Below are 18,022 nucleotides of genomic sequence, written 5' to 3' on the forward strand. Positions count from 1 at the left end.
CAATAGGAGACCAGATTCACGACCAAGTATGATCTGATCAGTTTCACTGGGCCGTGAAGTCTAAGGCCAGAAACATAGTGGGGAACTTTCATTTGCAAGAAAGTTATGCGTCAAAAAGTGCTGATAGACTTGAACAAAACTTTTCTGTGATTGTTATCTTGAAAGTCTGGTCATCCTGACTTGAAACTGCTTTCTTCACATCCCCATTTGTGTTTGAACTTCATCACAGCCTTGATTGCTGTTTCTGAGCAAAAAAAATCATGTTTCTAATGTTTTTTTTCTTGAAACACACACCTTCTGCTATTTGGGCGCGTCCCCACCAATGGATTCTGCGCCTGGGTGCGCCTCTGTTGGTCAAATTCGCGCACACCACCTGAAACTCCAGGTTTTTGTACCAAAAGATCTTCACATCTCCAAGAAACCCTTCTCCGATAAGTCAACTCATAACTTTTCAACTCAAGTATCATTACACAAGAAATTCCCAATTAAAAATTGAATCAAAATTACTCACTAAGAAGAAGAAAAAATCTTGTTCCATACTCATACAAAAAAAATTACTGACTGTATCCAACAACAACATCAAATAATTGTACAAAACAAAACCACTACAAAAATCCCATTAAAGTAAGTAAAGATAAATTATATATATATAGTACAATATTATTATTATTGTTTGAAAAAAAACTTTTCAAATCTTTAAACCATTAAACCATTTTGAAATCCAAAGTCCAGAAAATTTCATTTTCTTTAAAATCTTCCAATGATATGATTGATGAAGATTTTGATCCCAACTCCAATTCAAAAACTCATCAAAATGACATACTACGAATCTTATTAATCCTTGAAAACTTTCTCTGATCCCCTTCATCATCATCTTCATCAATGTGGTTTGTATTCAAAGCTTGAGTATCAAAACAAGATTTCAAATCTTCCTTTAAATCCGATTCCAAAGACCCATGACCTTCAAGCTGATCCGATTCTTCGAGCTTCAGATCCGGCGCATCAGGTCTCATAAATCCAGAATCCAAAATCACACCTCTTCTAGGATCAAAGACCGTTCGTTTAGGTCCTTTAAACGTATAACCTACAAACGCGTGTGATTTTCGTGTCTCTAAAAGTTGGGCTCCATGAGTTTTATCTCCAAGTAATGGATCTCTTGTTTGGACATCATTTCCTTCATTCACTTTCAATCCCGGTACTTCTAATGGATGATCATCTATATCTTCTTCAAAATATCTTGTATCTGTTTCATCTGAAATCTCTGGAACAAAAGGTGGTGTTTGAAGATGAATTGTATCAAAATCAATATCTACAAAAAAACAACCCATGATCAGATCATCAATCGAATCAGTTCTCCATTGACAAGAAGAAACCAATTAGAAAAGGCACCGGTGAGCAAATGATGTGAAACCAAAACTCAACTTGAAAACCAAGGATGAGCTCTAATCTGATTTGCACCATCTTTCATAGCCGAACTAGGACCCGAAAAAGTTTGAGTAGAAATCCCATCCTGAAACTTTTTCGAAACCGAATTATAAAATGAAGTAGGACGAGAAGAATGAAGTGAAGAAGAGATTGGAATCCCACGTGATCCTAATCGATCAGCTCGATCACAAATCAAACTTTGAATGAAATCTTTAGCTTGATTTGATACATCAGGTTCGTTTGGGAATTGTAATGTGCTTCTCCATTGAATGATTTTCGTTCGGGTGATTTGACGTGATCTGGCCATAAAAGGTGCATAACCAAATAACATCTCGAATAAGATCACTCCTAAACTCAAAAGAACAAATCGGTTTCAGAAACTCATGGAGAGTAAATATTGATGAGGGATGGAATCAATTCTTTTGATCTTACCCATACTCCACCAATCGCATGCTTCATCATATCCAGTTGATTTTAAAACTTCAGGTGCCATGCTAACATGAATTTAAAAGACAACAGATCAGACTCATTGAACAACTCAAGTCAAGAGAATCGACTCACTAATTATTAGTGCCTACAACAGAGAATGCCAATTTCTTACGATTCCGATCTCGGATCGTCAAGACTCGATCAGAATAAGAAGTAGGAAATTCAGTCTGATTCAAATCAGATTCATTTCTCAAGATATCTCTAACAAAATAAGCTTGATCATGTTTTCGTATCTCTGGTAATCCATCTTCTAAATCAATTCCATGTTTATGAAGCAATACTAATCGTTGATGATCATAATAAGCTCCATCATGAGCCCTAGAAGAGGAGACGACGAAGATGGGTGAGTGATCTTAACTGAAATATTCTTTTCATGAAGAAGAAAAGAAAACCGTACCAATGAAAATCCGTAGCTAAACCAAAATCAGTAATCTTTAAATGACCATCCCTATCAAACAAAAAATTATCAGGTTTAATATCTCGATGAATAAAGCCTAATCTATGAGCTTCTTCAATAGCAAGGATCATTTCAGCAATATAAAACTTTGACATCTCTTCCGAAAACTTATCTTTTTCAATCAATAAATTTAACATATCACCTCCAATCATATATTCCATCACAAGATACAAATGATCTAAATCTTGAAATGAATAGATCAATCTAACGATCCATTTAGAAGAAGATGAAGCCAAAGACATCAAATCTCTTTCAGCTCTCACATGTCCTTCTTGTCCTTTCCTTAACATATCCGATTTTTTTAATTGTTTCATGGCTAATAATTCTCCTGTATGTTTTTCTTTCACTAATGATACCACTCCAAAGGCTCCATGTCCAATCGTCTTTAACTTGATAAAACTATTCATTCCTACTCGAGATCTGATCTCTCTTAAATAATTCGTTTCACTCAAAACCCATGCCATTCGTATATTGTTCTGTTCTGCTGAAGTTAAATTCAATCGATGGATTTCATTTTCCAATAACTCTTTTCTTTGATCTCGATCACGTGGTCTTTTCAAAATCGAATCTACCAAAGAGCAGTATCCCATCAATCCAACTGATCCCTCTCCCAAAATCATCATCATCTTGATGCGATCTGAAATTCACTTACAGTAATGTTGTTCAAAGAACACTTTAGCCGCTACTGCTTTCTCAACAGTTTGAAGACTAGGAATAAAACTCCTGGTACCAGTCTCTTCAATCGCTTCATCCTCCGGAACGTTTTTCAAACCAGAAGGAGAAGAAGGTCTACTCTCTGATCCTGATCTTCCAATCGGTTCTGAAAAATCCATCAATGGTCTACTCCGATCAGGATGAACAATCATAGTTCTTTGAGCCTCATCATCATCCAATTCTTCATCCTTTAAAATCCTATCAAGTTGAATGGGTTGTGTAAGAGGTGATCCTAAAGCTTCTAAAATATTGCTTTTAATACTTGATTGACTATCTGAAGTAGGCATCCCATTCACGACCTTTAAACTACCTTTCTTTAATCCTGCTTCTTCCATCTGTGAAAAAATCTCGCCAATCCCTCTGGCTTGTGCTTCGGCGGCTTTTTGTCTCGAGATCACTTTAATAGGTGTCACCCAACCTGGTTCTATTTTAACGAAAGAAAATCCAAATCAGAAAACTTCAATTCAACTTTCTGTTTTATATAACTGTTTTTTTGGGGGAGTTTCATAAATTCAAATATATATTGATAGATGTAGATGGCCTTCATTACCTGGTAATTTTCCTACCTGTTCTGTTTTCCATCTTTGTAAAATTTCTTCTGCTTGTTCAACATCACTTGCATGACAAATATGTCTATAATTTCAGGTTGTAAAAAACCGCATGTTCCAAAAAAAAAACACGTTAAATATGGGACACAGAAACAAGAGGAAGCAGAAAAGGATCCAAACCTCATCATTTCAGGTTTACCAATCATTTCAATCCTAATCCGATTCGATTCTTTTGTATTCAAATTATTCTGATTAAGGTTCTTCACCAATTTAAACCCATTACCAAAACTAGACCCGATTCTTGAAAATGTACTTGACGAATTATTTGACAAACTTGGTGATTTGGTTGCTTGGTGTGATAAATGTTTTGGATTTGAATTTAATGAATCTAATGGCTACAGTAAGAGGAAAACCCAAACAAGAAGAACCGCAAAAATGAATACATGGTTTCGGAAATCAAGTGATGTTTGTTTGATTTCGGATTTGCTTTGTTTTGTTTGAGCAGTGGAAATTAAACTTACATTTAAATGATTCCAATTATTTTCTTTAAACTTATTCAATACATTAAACTCATGAGTTTTTCTAGAAAGTGATCCTTTAGTATACCCCAAAAGATCAAAAAACCCTTGATGTAAAAACAAAGAGTTTCCCATTCCTTTAACCGTTCGATTCCTACTACTACTAGTATGATCAAGACCCACTTCATTCGGTTTTCCAGAATTTGTAAGATGGTTCGTAAGAAAGTTTCCAGATTGAGATCTTAATGAAATTCCACCAAACCTCCAACCATGGTTTGATGTGGTTGGACTACTAGGATTGGGCATTGGATTAGGAGCGATTCTAGGTGATGTGAATTGTGATACATCTAATGTTCTTTGAAACCGTTTAGTTAAGTTTATATTCGGATCTTCAACTTCGATTCTTCTAATCGATAATTTCTTTTGTTCGTTTGTTTCTTTGAGTGTTAGTTGATCATTTGAAGTGTTTGTTGGCATTGGCATGGGTCTTGGTCCAGATGGATGTAAGTTTGGTGAAATCATGTTTTGATTTCCTCGAGTGATTTATCAAATCGAATCGTCGTAAACTTTGGTGATAGTACTCTTATAAGCTGATGAACCATTCAAGCTCAGTTGGTTGAAATGGTTTCTTGAATTGATCATTTTAAAAATGTAATGCCAAAGTAGTGGAACTAAGTGGTATGCGCATAATCAAAACACCTTCAACGCTTCTCAGTCACAGTCGACTCAATGACATCATCAATCGTTTCATTTACACTCAATTCATCAACACTTTGATTGCTCAGCACTCTATACTATCATCATCCTCCATCTTATCAGACTCATGCACCTCTAAGATATTGTTTTGTCTTTGGATTCAATCCAACACAGCTCAACGGATCAGATTTGAAAAATGATGGATTGCAGATTCAATGTGAAAATCAGACTTGCCTTTGGTGCTTGACCAAGCTTATATGTATTTCTTCAGATCCTTGCCTTTCCATTTCATCAATGAACTTGTCTACATTAAAGATAGATTTGACGTCGATTTCAGTCGGATCAGCAACTATTTCTTGGGACTGGCAATTTGCTTTAGTGCCAGTCTGGTTCCTGGTTCAATACCATGTTTCTTTTTACAATCAATCACAACCCAAGCTTTTTGTGGGCCTGTTTCTAGGTTTAGATACTGGCTTGGAAGGAGTTGGAGCCATGAAAGTAGAGTAATCAAATGAGTTTTCTTCAGTTTGGTTTGTAAGATGGTGGCAATCAACATAGATGACCATCAAAGAGCAGAGTGGTCAAGAAGTCTCAAAGCTGAACTGGCATCATTTGTCTGATCAGCTTGGGTTTCCTGTTCTAGCCATAGAAGGCCATAAACTACAACATTTGAGATTTGTGCTCATCAAAAAGATGATCCAAATGTTGGCAAATTTACAAAACCAGACTCACTTTTTTGATTACAAAAGTCTCAATCTCCAACTTGACCTCCGTCATAGTCAACCCCAAATCTCCCGAAATTATTTTCAATTTTATATTGATTATATTACACTTTAAACATATTCCTATATACTTCAAAATCAATCCTTCTTTAATCACTAATACTTATCTATATACTTAAAAACTATCACTTCATCTTAACATGATTCCATTAACAAAAAAAGAAAAAAATCACCAAAGAAGACATTTTTTTGTTTCAAAATAAAAGAAATTATAAAACATCTAATTATAAACGAGAATTGAAAAATAAAATCTTTGCCATAGATTCATGATAAAGTAATATGCATCAACTTATTCCGTTCCAAAAAAAAGCATGCAAAACCAAAAAAATGAACAAATCCAAAAAAAAAACAAATCCATATCCAATCTAGTAGATTATAATTTGCCTCATTACACTAAGAAGTAGTAGTAGTAGTAGAAGCAGAAGCAGAAGAAGGCCAATCCCAAACTTGACATAACCATTCAACCAAATCAGGTGTCCAAGTTCTTGATTTAATGATCCAAGGATGTTGGTTTAAAAGTAATTTAGGTATCGGTCTAGCATTCGGATCTTGATCCAAACTACAAAAAGACCATCATCAAAACCTTCTCAAGACCCAACTAAAAAAAGAAGAGAAAGAAATCAAGAAGGAGCTTACCAAGTCTTACAAAAATGTTGAAAAGATTTAGTCCATTGGATTCCCAATTCGATTTCTTCATCCAAAGAAGGCATTTGAAAGGTCAAGACAGTTTGAACTAAATCAAACGGATGCATAGGAGTTTGATCATCATTTGACGAAAGTGGAAATCGATTTAAAGCTAATTCTAATAAACTTAAACCTAATGACCAAACATCTGAAGTAATCGAATGAGGTTTTCCTCTAATCCTTTCAGGCTATAAAAAACGTACGCCCAAAAAAAAGATAACATCAAGAAACCTTGATCATCAAAAAAATGAATAAGAAAAAGAAGTGGTTTTGAATCAAAACTTACAGCCATGTAAGCCGAAGTGCCCATAAAAGTTCCAGCAAGTGACCCAATCAATTCACCCGATACACCTAAATCACATATCTTAATCTCTCCATTCTTAGTGACCAATATATTCGAAGGTTTAATATCTCGATGAATAATCTTTTTCATATGTAAATAATTTAAGCCAGATAGAACTGATTCAGCTACTTTTCCTAAAATCTTTTCTCCTATTCTACCTTGACGTGATTTGATTTGTTTGTAAATCGAATCTAATGATCCTCCTTCACAAAATTCTAATAAGATTGCAATTTGAGTATCATTCTGTTTGTTGATTGTTTTTTCGAAAAGAAACAAAAATCATGATGTTTTTGGGGGGTAAAAAAAAGGTTTGGATATTTATAAATTGAGAGAAATGTTCTTTTCTTGGATTGATTGATTGAAAAAATCACTTACTTCTTCTAAAAATGCTCCATAATATTTAACAATCCAAGGTGTTTCGCCATTTGCAACTTCTCTATTAAATGCTAATTCTCTCAAGATTTGTTTATGAACTAATGGATTCGGAGAAGTAGGAATCGCCTTGATCCAAGCAAAAAAAAAATCACCCAAAAATCAATTTCCAATACCTAACATAAAAGAACAAGTTTGATAGAGATTTTGTTTTCTTTCCCTCTATTTGGGTTTTTGCTGCTTACCTTTTTAGCCATATAAAGTCCAGAAGGTCTATGTAACACCTTTTTAACTTCTCCGCCAGCTCCTTCACCTAAACTATTTAAGACTTCTAAATCTTTCGGATCGAATTCGATTTGTAAAAAGTCTTCATCTTCTCCACTTCCACTCTCTTTCTGGTTCACTTGATCATCTACTCCACCACCCTCTTCTTCTTCTCCGTTCCGTTGACGAGATTCTGAAGAAACAGATCGAGTAGGCGTCTCTGATAATCTTTGTCTTCTAACCGTAAAAGAAGTACTACTACCCGATCTAGATCGATTCTGTCCATTTCCAAATCCTAAAGGAGAAGAAAGTCCAAATTCGTTCAGATTGTTCACTCCTAAATGATGACTTCCTCCGATCCCATTCATAGCAGCTTGAATATCTTCAATGATCCGATTCGGATCTGTAATCCTTCCTCCATTCTCATCATCTAAATCTATGCTAGTCGTATTAGTTGTAGGATATAAAGATTCACGTGATGTTTCGGGTGAATAGTGAGTAGGTTGTAATGCAAATGAAGAGGATGGGGTGGTTCCGGTTGAAAGAGTAAGTGATCCATTTGATTTATGTGTTCGATATGAACTAACTGAATTGTTTCGATGATGTCCAATAGATGGTGCTGGGATTGGAGGTGGATTATAGATTGATGTGATCGTTAAAGGTGGTCTTTTTGAAATCGGTTTGTTGATGGTTGATGGAAGTGAATCTGATAAAGAGTTTAATGAATCTAATGTTGATGAATTGGTAGATGATGAAGTTGTAGTAGTAGATGAAGTTGAAGTTGTAGTCGAAGTTAGATTAGAATTCAGATTAGGTAGAACTAGTGATGGTTTTGGCATCGTTGAGAATGATTTTGTTGAGAATGATTTGTTGAGAAATGAAAGGGTTTGAAGTCAAAGTGGATGGTCTGCTCAACTTGGTGAGTCGTTAAATTTGAAATTAGAGCATCGCTTTAGTACATAAGGTTGTTATGATACCACCACTCACACTACACTTTACAAATCACAGGAAACTGGGTAGTCTGACTGTCTTACTACAAATGCTCTGATACATAGCATCAACAAGGAAGAAAATGAGCATGGCATGCTGTGATTTTCAAAGAAACAAAGCCCTCTCTCAAAGCCTTCTTAGCAAGGAAAAGACTTTGTTAGCTTTACACTGAAATCCTTAATTAACAGATACAATTAGGGACGATGTCTCAATTCAAGTCAACAAAGCTAATTGATCAACACAATCAATACTCAAGTTCTATACGGCATATTGCTTACCAAAGACTAGTGGTGCTGAGTCCTTGAAGATTTTTTAGTGTTTGATAGTTTGTGATCTATTATGTGGATGATCATATTTAAATACCAAAAGTTGAAATTGAATACTATCAAGTGTATCTTATACACCACAGGATTGATTCACCGTGGGTCGTTCGGTGAATTATTTTAAATAGGTGGTCCACGGTGTTCACTTGGGATCAGCCAAGTCGTTGATTCACCGCAGTCCTTGATGCGGTGAAGTCAATGTAGGTGTCCCATGGGTTTCACATAGAGAACTTATGGCTGTTCACCATGATCGATTCATGAGTGTTCACCATGAGCAGTTTACGATGAAACACCGTGATCACCTACATGAAACCACCGTGATCAAGTCATGATGATCACTCGGTGATTGTTCATATGAATTCACCCTAAGCGATTCATGAGAATCGTTCATGGATTCTTCAGGTATATCATGATTTTTTCACGGAAACCTACCGTAAAAAATCAAGATGAGTACACAGGAATTGCTCATGGATACTCATCGGTGATGATCTGCATGGCGGCTCATCATGAAAAATTCTCGGAAATCCAATGTGGAATTTAAGGAATTCTCACGATGACTCCTCAAACCAGCTTTCCGAAGATCTCTTGGAATTTTTCTGAAATAACACCATCATTTTCACAATTTCAGTAATATGGATAATGCGATATTCTTTTGACTGATAAAAATACAATATATTCATAGCATACAAAATAAGATGATGAAATGAAGAAGACATGCTAGCTAAGATGTACAAGTGCTTCAAATATTCTATATATCATGTTTACTTTTGATTTTGTGATATGAGCTTGATTTATTCACCGAGGATTTGAATGACTTCAGCGCGGGTGGGAGGGGCAAAATTCTCATTGGTGGGATAGTCGGCATACTTTGTTTTTCCAGTAAAGAGGGTTGCATCACGACGGAGTAACTCTTTAAAGAAACTGCGAGTTGTATGGGCATCAATATGCTGATACCTTTGAATGTAGAAAGATTGGCTGTGCTTACGCAGTCTCATATTTGACATTCTTTTGCGCTTTATTCTCATCTCTGATCTCCTTCAAGATGCGATCAATGTGGAACCATTGTGACTGCTTGGCTGGGTGTGAAAGTTTGTATGAATTTAAAGTTTGCATTCGCTGGAAAGATGGTATTGAAGAGTCGGTTTCTAATCTTGTATCTTTGGATGATTAACAAACCCAATTACTTACAAGCAATATGATTCGGATCTTGATTTCAGGTTTGAGAACCTTCCCTATCTCTAGTTCGGTTGAAGCTTTTGATTTCTCAACACAGTAGTTATGTACCTGATTCAAAGACAGAGTCAGAGTGAATGAAAACGTCATGAAACAGAAATCCAAGTACCTTGAGGTGTATTGTGTTAATCTCAGGAACTGGGATTGTGGGTGCAACATTAACCCTTGGTAGCACACCAATCATGAGCTAAAAACAGCATACAAGAAAGACATTTTTAGTGGCGATTTAATTCACTTGAAGAGAAGAAGATGATCCTATTCACTTCACATACCTTGATTCGTAATTCAGCCTTTGCATTTTTCATTGCATGGTTTTGCATGTGTGTCTTCACAGTTGAGGTAACACCCGAGCCACTTGTAGTTCCAAATCCTTCTGGGAAGTGGGAACGCTTAAAAGAATCGGTTTGTGCCATGATCGCCTCCTACATAGAACATAATCATGATCAGACTTAGATGGATTAAGGAATTGAGGAGGTGAAGAAAAATGATAAGAGTAAAGCTTCACCCAGATGAGTCGGTCAAAAGAATCTTCAATGGGATCTGCATTCACTGAATCACTGTATGATGTGATTTTTGCACTGAGAAGGGTCTCTCAAGTGATTGCGTTGAGCCAATCCTATAACAAAAAAGGATTAGATAATGACATATTAGAAAATAAATGATTACTTGCCACATATGTAGCGCTTGGCTCCCATGACAACTTTTGTCGTTTATTTACAGTGGATTCATCTAAGTTTGACGGTCTAGACCGCACAGCTTGAAGTATGGATGTTGAAAGACAAATATAATTTTCATACTGGTTCTCTGGAGTTGATTTCTAAAGAAATCGATCAAGGAGTCAAAAGATGAATCAGAGATGATAATCCCATAGCAAGGAGATGGAGGATGAACTTACGCTGATGATTCTTGATGCCAAGTTACGATACTCTTCAGTCATACCTAACAGATCAGCAGTTTCATTGAATGTAGATGAAGTCAAGAAAGAATGATCACTTTGAATAGGACTTGCACGCCCTTGAGGAGAGGAAGGTCCAAAAAGTGCAGATGCGTCAAAAAGACCGGCCTGAGCTAAAGCATTGGGATCTATACTACTGTCACTGGAATCCGCCATTTGGTTTGATAATCGAAAGGAGAAGATGGTGATGCTGTTGACCGTCGAAGTGATCGATGGTGAGGGGGTGAGATGATCCTAAATCGATGTCTTTGTACCCACTTGTGACATTCAAAGTTCACAGGTGGGTGTGACATGTGTGATCATCTTTCGAACACCATCTTGTGAATTACACATTTATTCAAACTCTTTACGCCACACTGTGCATTCAGATGAATGTTATCATTTATTCTTGACTTCTAGAATCAATCTGTTCTTTGGTTTTTGATTCTGCGCAGAAAATCAATATTTGATTGCTTATATTGCTTGAAGACTTTACATCTAAAGTTCATTATGTGTCCTTCAGCATTGGAAATCTTATATGCTCATATGTGATATATTGTTTGTTTCAATCAAAAATTTCTGTAAATATGATCAACTCCCAACAGCCATTTCCTTTGTGAGATGTGGACTTTCAAATCCTCTTGATTTTCTTGAAGTTGTGAATTTTTGAATCTCTAATTTTTTGAATTTTTTTATTTTTGGATGTTCTCAAATCACATTGATGGCTGTGTTTTATTTCCCAACTTGGGATAGCACTTTAAGAGAAATTCTTTTAATTAAACCTTTTTCATTGAAACACAATTTACACCTAACCTGTAGAAAACAAACTACTCAAAGCCTCAAGTCTATCTTTATCAACTTGAGCCTTTTGCTGAGCTTTCTCTTCCTTCTTCCTAGCATTCTCTTCTTTTTTTTTAGACTTCTCTTCTTTCTTTGCTGCTTTCTCTTCCTCCTTTTTAAGCTTTGTCTTCTCCTTTTCCTCTGCTTGATTTGCTTTTTTTTCTTTGTTAACAACCCATTCATTCATACCTGATTCAATTGCAAGATCCCACTCTTCAGGGGTAACATCAGAACTTGGGATGTTTGCAGCACGAAGGTGAATATCTGATGAGTATAAGGAAGCCGAGTTTATGATGTAGGAGGTGTTCTCAGTATGTTGGATCTCTTCAGTGAGCTTGATGGTCAGCCGTCGTTCAACTGTCCTCTGCTTTGTGAGTTTAACTTGGCATCCGTGATCATGACAGTTATGCTGAACATTTATCAGGCACTCAATAGCCTGAAGGCAGCATCAATCAAAGCTAATACGTATGATTCTATGAAAGAGAACATACCTTCAATTTTATCCAAACTTTTTTCCGGCTTTTACAAATCTCACGCATCATATAGAATGGATGGATTTCGGGAACACTTTGACACAATGTCAGCTCAACCACACAATCATCATCTGTTGCGACTGGGCTCCAAATTGATTCAATAATGCCAATAGATTTTAAAGCCTCTTTTTCCTTTTCTAGCATCTTTTTTCAGTAAGAGAGAGATTTAGAAATATCAGCCAAAAGGATATCTTCAATGAGGTATCTTAAAAAACGGCTAGAATGAATTACCCAAACAAATGAACCGTGCTTCAAATTTTGACCATTCGGCATCCTTACATTGATAACCTTCTTCCACTCAGCCCTAGAGTTGAGCTGCACTAGATGTTCCGGCACATCAAGATCCACAGACGTGTCGGAAACTTCAAAAAGAGTTCAATACCATCAGTTAAAGAATGCAGATCTACTTCCACACATCTAACATAAGAAAACATACACTTGATATCATAGTGATTTTCTTTGGTAATTGGAAGTTTCAAACCCATAGTTTGTCGTACAGTGGAGTTAGCTTTAAATAAGCCAATTACTCCTGATCCGGCATGAGCATTACAGCATAGGTTTTCGTCATAAAATATTCCACCTGATAAGAGAGTACGAAGTAAACGGTATGTAGTAAAGGTGATTGCGATGTCATATCCTGGACTTTGTTTATTAGAATGGATTGAGCATCCACGGAGTACCCCATTGTATTGTTCAAACTTCTCTGTTGCAAACAAACAGGCTGGACCAAAGCGCTCCATGGAGTCGGTGAGATGGATCAGCATATGGAACTTTGGTTTATTCACCCATTGTGCATTATCTTGAATTGCATCCCGTAGAAACTGATTGATCAAGATCCGGATTTGATTTAAGTGAGCTTTTTCGTCGGTGTAACTGTTTTGGAATATGTAAGCTGAGAGATGACAGAGGGAAATCCACATCTTTCGTCTTTCTGGAGTGAGATAAGGAAAAAATACAAAAGGAGCCGCTTGTAAGGCTGTCCGAAAACCAGAACCCGCAAGACCACCAACATACTTGACCATTTGATCTGCCTGAATAGGTGGAACATTTAATCCATCAACATTAAACGAAGCCCATCTTCCTTTCATTTCTGAGAGAAGACCAGCTGGAGTTTTTGCTACTGCATCCTTTGTCATATACTTTACTATCCCCAATAGTACAACATGAAGTATCTCTACTGACGTATCCTTGTGACCATCAAAACCTGGAATAAACATGATCAAAAACTATTTATCAAAAGCAAAGAATAGATGACGTACCTTTCAGCCGTAGGAAAGGATTGTACAAGCGCTCACCAAGTTCTTCATTCTGCTTCACCCACTGATCTCTTGCTTCTTTCATTTTACCACTATATCGGAGGTCATGAAGTGAATCAAGAAATACTTGAGTGATCTTATCCCGCACTCCATTTTCTTTTGATAGGTCATCAATTTTTTTCTTTTGTCCGTGTGTTGCAGCCATCAGCCATATTTGTTTTGTGATACTAATTGTTGATGACCATTGACGATCTTGAAGATCCTATGAAATCAAAAAAATACAAATTTAGTTTCAGATCTCCTCTCCAAATAAAACACCTATGAGAGGAACCATCTAAGCGTACAAAGACTCCATTGATTGTACTCAATCCCACAAAATTCGAAATATACTTTTTCGAAAGCTTCTCGTCTTGCGCGGACACACCCAGAGTACACATTCGACATGGATGAAGTGCCATTGATGGGTTCATAGTATTTGTGATCTCGGCGTGCATAGGCGAGTCGCCAAGGTAGCACATTACAACAACCATCACATGGACCGTTTTATCAATCGACTGATCATAGGTTGAGAATCCAATCTCGCCGAGTTTACTGATCATACAAATTTCAATATTTAAACATGTAAACATTGTATCAGTCAAAGATTTCTTGATTGATGTAAAAGAAATGGACCTTACCCGAGTTCATCCACAACCTGCTCACCCAGCTCAAGTACAGCTGCTGAGTTAGTGGTAGCGTGAAAATGTATATTGTATTCTTGGTTTGTCAAACTTGGTGGAAGACCAGACAGTGTGAAATAGAAAGAGTCGTGTTTGTTCCACTTTTTTGATTGATTGCCTGAAGTATCATCCGAGTAGAGTGTAATTGGAACATGTCTAATAAGTAATCCATTAGCCTTTGTCCGCCAAGGATTTGGAAGGGATATCTCCTTCCAAAATAGCCGATCTTTCTCTGTTTGAATAAAAAAAATCTAATCAACAAAAATGGAGAGTCTCATAAATGTAGTTGAGCTTACGATATATTTTCTCACCACAAATGTCTTTTAGCATACACCCATCTTTAGTCACCAGATTAGTATATTCAACTCTGAACTCCTTTATATTAATGTCCTCCAGATGTTCAGAGTCAAAATTTGGTTCAGCTTCAATCTCAAGCCGATAGGTTGTGTTTTGATTTTGAGATACGGTACCCAACCTCATGCACTTTGCAAATGTATCGGATGTTGTCTTGTAAAAGTATATAGGAACTAATATATCCTGTGAGGCTAGCTGTACTGGCTCATAGATAAAGAATTGACCGGAAGATGTTTGAACCATTTGAACCCGAAGATCTCTGGAGAATCCTTCGCGCCACTTTCTGGACTGTGAAAATCTGTTGATGACAGTTCCAGGCTCGTATTCAGGGATGAATTGTAAATGAGGACAGACTTCAGGATTTGCTAATTCCTATAAACACAAAATAAGAGAACATGTGAGTAAAATCCAGTCCAGACCTTGATAGCTTGATAAGAATAACTTCCCTGTGACACAGTTTCTTGAATAGAGAGACCAAAACACGGATTTCCCAGAGCAGAGGTATTTTCAACAACATTTATTTTCAAGCGATTCTTTAGTCCTTCACGGACACCTCGTAAAACACTCCATGCCGGTAGTTTGACAGAAGCAACTACCAGAATTGCTCGCAAAATATCATATTGTAAGCGAGATAGTAAGTTTCTCATCGATCCCAACAAAAGCAATGCCAGAAAGTGCTGAAGTTCAGGCCACAAACATATTCAATTAGGCATCAAGAGTGTGTTTAAACTATATATCATGGAACATTACGTACCTCTTTCTTTTTGAAAGGGTACCACTCTGCTTTCTCATTTTCGGCCAGAAATTTCCCCTCTTTGATCATCTGTAGCTCTTCCTCATTTTCTGGTTCAACTTGCTCCATTCTCTCTTCCTCTCCCTGATCCAACTCTTCAAATTGTCGAATTCCTTTTTCTAGAAGATCCTCAATATCTACCTTGGTTGGTCCGTCTCCTCGATACACCCAATCAAAATTCTTCAGAGCAAAGTAATCACGATACTCACTAGACCAAGGCTCTGGAGGGGCGACTTCTGATTCTATGTCTGAAGGAGAAGTATTGTCGGAGTTATCTGAGCTATATAATTCATCATAACATACAACTTTGGGCTCCTCATTGTCCATTGTTTGTACACCAAGCATGACATCTTCTTGTCCGGTCACATCAGCTGTTGAAGTTGATTCTTGTCCTATCATTCTTTCTTCAGCAAGAATAATTTCAACATTGTCTTTGTGCACTTTTGATTTTCGATGCCTGTCATAAGTCTTCATTGTTCGACCAGAGCTACAGGCAGTACACCAATAGGTAGGTCCATCGGGACCTAAAGAAGTAACTTCAAAGTCTAAAATGCCGCCGAGTATGAGTTTTTGATAGGATCTCAAATTGTCTACAGTGCTTTTGGTAGGTATTTAGCAACTTACATTTTTCATGAATCGTTCCAACTGCGTTCTCTGAAAGGTTCATTTTTGATCAAATTACTTTTTGATAGGTGGCTTAAGAGCACACAGATGAAGTCGAATGCAAATTTGCTGAATGTGGAAAACCGACTTTGTTAAGCTTAACAAATTATCACTTGAAACTTTGAGAATAAGATGATTTGACTCAAATGTTGATTGTAGAAATTATCTCACACTCATTTGTTGCTTTTCATAAAGTTTGACAGTTTTTTGAGACAGCTCTTTGAGACTTTGTACACTCATAGAAAATTTCACACTCTGAGACTCAACGCAAAGACAACACTGAGGCGTGAGGGTATAAAAGAAAATCATAATCAAACAATACAAAGGCCGCTGGATTTACAAAAGGAGTTAAGCGTAAAGAGTAGATTTAAAAAGGTGAAAGGAAGAACAACATCCTCTGATACAAAGAATTTCCTAAGCGTACAGAAGTACTAAAGGAAAAACTCATGGCAGCAAAGATAGGTATAGAAATTCAAGACTACTATGAAGAATTTCCTAAGCGTACGGAAGTACTAAAGGAAAAACTCATGGCAGCAAAGATAGTAATAGAAATTCAAGACTACTATGAAGAATTTCCTAAGCGTACAGAAGTACTAAAGGAAAAACCCATGGCAGCAAAGATGAATAACATGGCTTACTGAAAGGAAAGCTAGAGAGCGTAGTATGAAATAGACAGTGAGAAAGCTGAACTGGGATTTTGAGGTAAATGCCATGCTCTTTTGCAAAGGGAGGACGGACTTGATGAAGGGAGGATTATATAGCAAAATTGCAGGGGCTGAATCAAACAAAAATTATCTATACTTGCGGCGCTTCCCCTAATTTGTTTCAAAAGCACAGGGTTTTTTACCAGATTGGATGGATAGTTTCATTTGAGTGTTTGACTGACACATCGGGTAATCTCACCTTGGCTGTGTAACCAATTCGGTCAGCCTGGCGTTTAGAAATGCCCTGGGATCAAAGCAAAGGCACCCTTTGTTGAATATACTGCCACGGCGAAGCATTGTTCCAAATAAACCAAGGTTTTTTTTCACCAGATTGGCTGAATCAACCCCTCTTTCGAGCATTTCTCTTGATTCCTTGTTATTCTCAACTTGATGGCATAATTAATTCGATTACTCTACTTTTTTAGAAATGCCTTGTGATCGAGGGAAAGGCACTCTTTGTTAAAAATATGCCACAGTGAGTGGCTCACAATTGCATGATACACGACCGAATGCTCAAAGACTGAACCAATGTCGAAAATTCTCGGCTCATATCAAAAATGAGTGCTTCCATGGTTAAACCATGAAATACCCATGGCAAGTATCGGAATCGTTACGACAATTCTTTGGGATTCCAAACTCCGTTGGAATCCTGGCTGGTTCATGGCTATTACTCAGCTTGAAAATCTCGCACCAAAACAAGGATCGATCACGAGATTTTCTCGTGAGTGGGTCCCAAGATGTCTTTACCAAGCTTTCACGTGGTATTGCTGTGAAATCTCTTTAGACATCACGCTGAACGGACTTCGGTAGGTTCGCGTGTTTTGAACCGATGATCGAACACCGACTTCTCCAGATCCCAATCACACCCACTCTCCCCTCAGAATCGATCCTGTGGTGTATGTTGTTGCAGGAATAATCAATCTTGATTTTTGTTTTGGTAAATTTGGATATTCTTTCCATTCATGAATTATTGAATGAGTAATAAGGAATATATCAATCAAGCTCAAAAAAGAAAAAGAAAACAATTTGAAGTTGAACAAAGCTCAGGTTTCAACTTGAAAAAGTACAGCCCTTTGCATGATTGATGACTTTGGAGAAAACAAAACCTTGAGTTTTCAACAAAAAAACCCCTAAGTTTTTTCAAAAAGTGATCAAGTTTTTTCAAAAACTTACTGAGTTTTTCAAAAACTCATCAACTTTTGAAAATTTCACAAAAAACTCATTGACTTTCTCAAAGACTTGGTCACTTTTTGATAAAAATCAAGGTTTTTTTTCTTCAAAGTCATCAATAGGGGCTCTCAAACCTGACCCGGTTTTCAAAAACCCAGTTGACCCAGTTGACTTTCTTGGCAGTAACTTTGTAATATAAATTTACAAGCTTGGTGCTC

General features: G+C 36.8%; 4 protein-coding genes across 4 annotated transcripts; all 4 read right to left on the minus strand.

Moving 5' to 3' along the window:
* Positions 1-809: 809 nt before the first annotated feature.
* Positions 810-3,839, minus strand: MELLADRAFT_91210 (uncharacterized protein; the record flags this gene model as incomplete). Its single annotated transcript, XM_007414027.1, has 8 exons — positions 810-1,309; positions 1,423-1,773; positions 1,858-1,919; positions 1,987-2,232; positions 2,312-2,855; positions 3,024-3,509; positions 3,636-3,718; positions 3,814-3,839. The coding sequence occupies 8 exons, from the start codon at positions 3,837-3,839 to the stop codon at positions 810-812; spliced, it is 2,298 nt and encodes a 765-aa protein (XP_007414089.1).
* Positions 3,840-6,022: 2,183 nt separating this feature from the next.
* Positions 6,023-7,660, minus strand: MELLADRAFT_38429 (uncharacterized protein; the record flags this gene model as incomplete). The annotated part of the gene is made up of 5 exons (XM_007414026.1): positions 6,023-6,188; positions 6,266-6,501; positions 6,600-6,899; positions 7,032-7,157; positions 7,274-7,660. 5 exons carry the CDS (start codon positions 7,658-7,660, stop codon positions 6,023-6,025), a joined length of 1,215 nt encoding a protein of 404 aa, XP_007414088.1.
* Positions 7,661-9,858: 2,198 nt separating this feature from the next.
* MELLADRAFT_75439 (uncharacterized protein) lies at positions 9,859-10,985 on the minus strand (the record flags this gene model as incomplete). The annotated part of the gene is made up of 6 exons (XM_007414025.1): positions 9,859-9,889; positions 9,948-10,025; positions 10,111-10,260; positions 10,344-10,454; positions 10,509-10,655; positions 10,734-10,985. 3 exons carry the CDS (start codon positions 10,947-10,949, stop codon positions 10,431-10,433), a joined length of 387 nt encoding a protein of 128 aa, XP_007414087.1.
* Positions 10,986-11,580: 595 nt separating this feature from the next.
* MELLADRAFT_109967 (uncharacterized protein) lies at positions 11,581-15,934 on the minus strand (the record flags this gene model as incomplete). The annotated part of the gene is made up of 4 exons (XM_007414024.1): positions 11,581-11,801; positions 12,208-12,289; positions 15,436-15,812; positions 15,892-15,934. The coding sequence occupies 4 exons, from the start codon at positions 15,932-15,934 to the stop codon at positions 11,581-11,583; spliced, it is 723 nt and encodes a 240-aa protein (XP_007414086.1).
* Between the last annotated feature and the right edge of the window lie 2,088 nt (positions 15,935-18,022).

This window comes from Melampsora larici-populina, assembly GCF_000204055.1.
Source record: "Melampsora larici-populina 98AG31 unplaced genomic scaffold MELLAscaffold_40, whole genome shotgun sequence".
NCBI classification, from domain to species: Eukaryota; Fungi; Basidiomycota; class Pucciniomycetes; order Pucciniales; family Melampsoraceae; genus Melampsora; species Melampsora laricis-populina.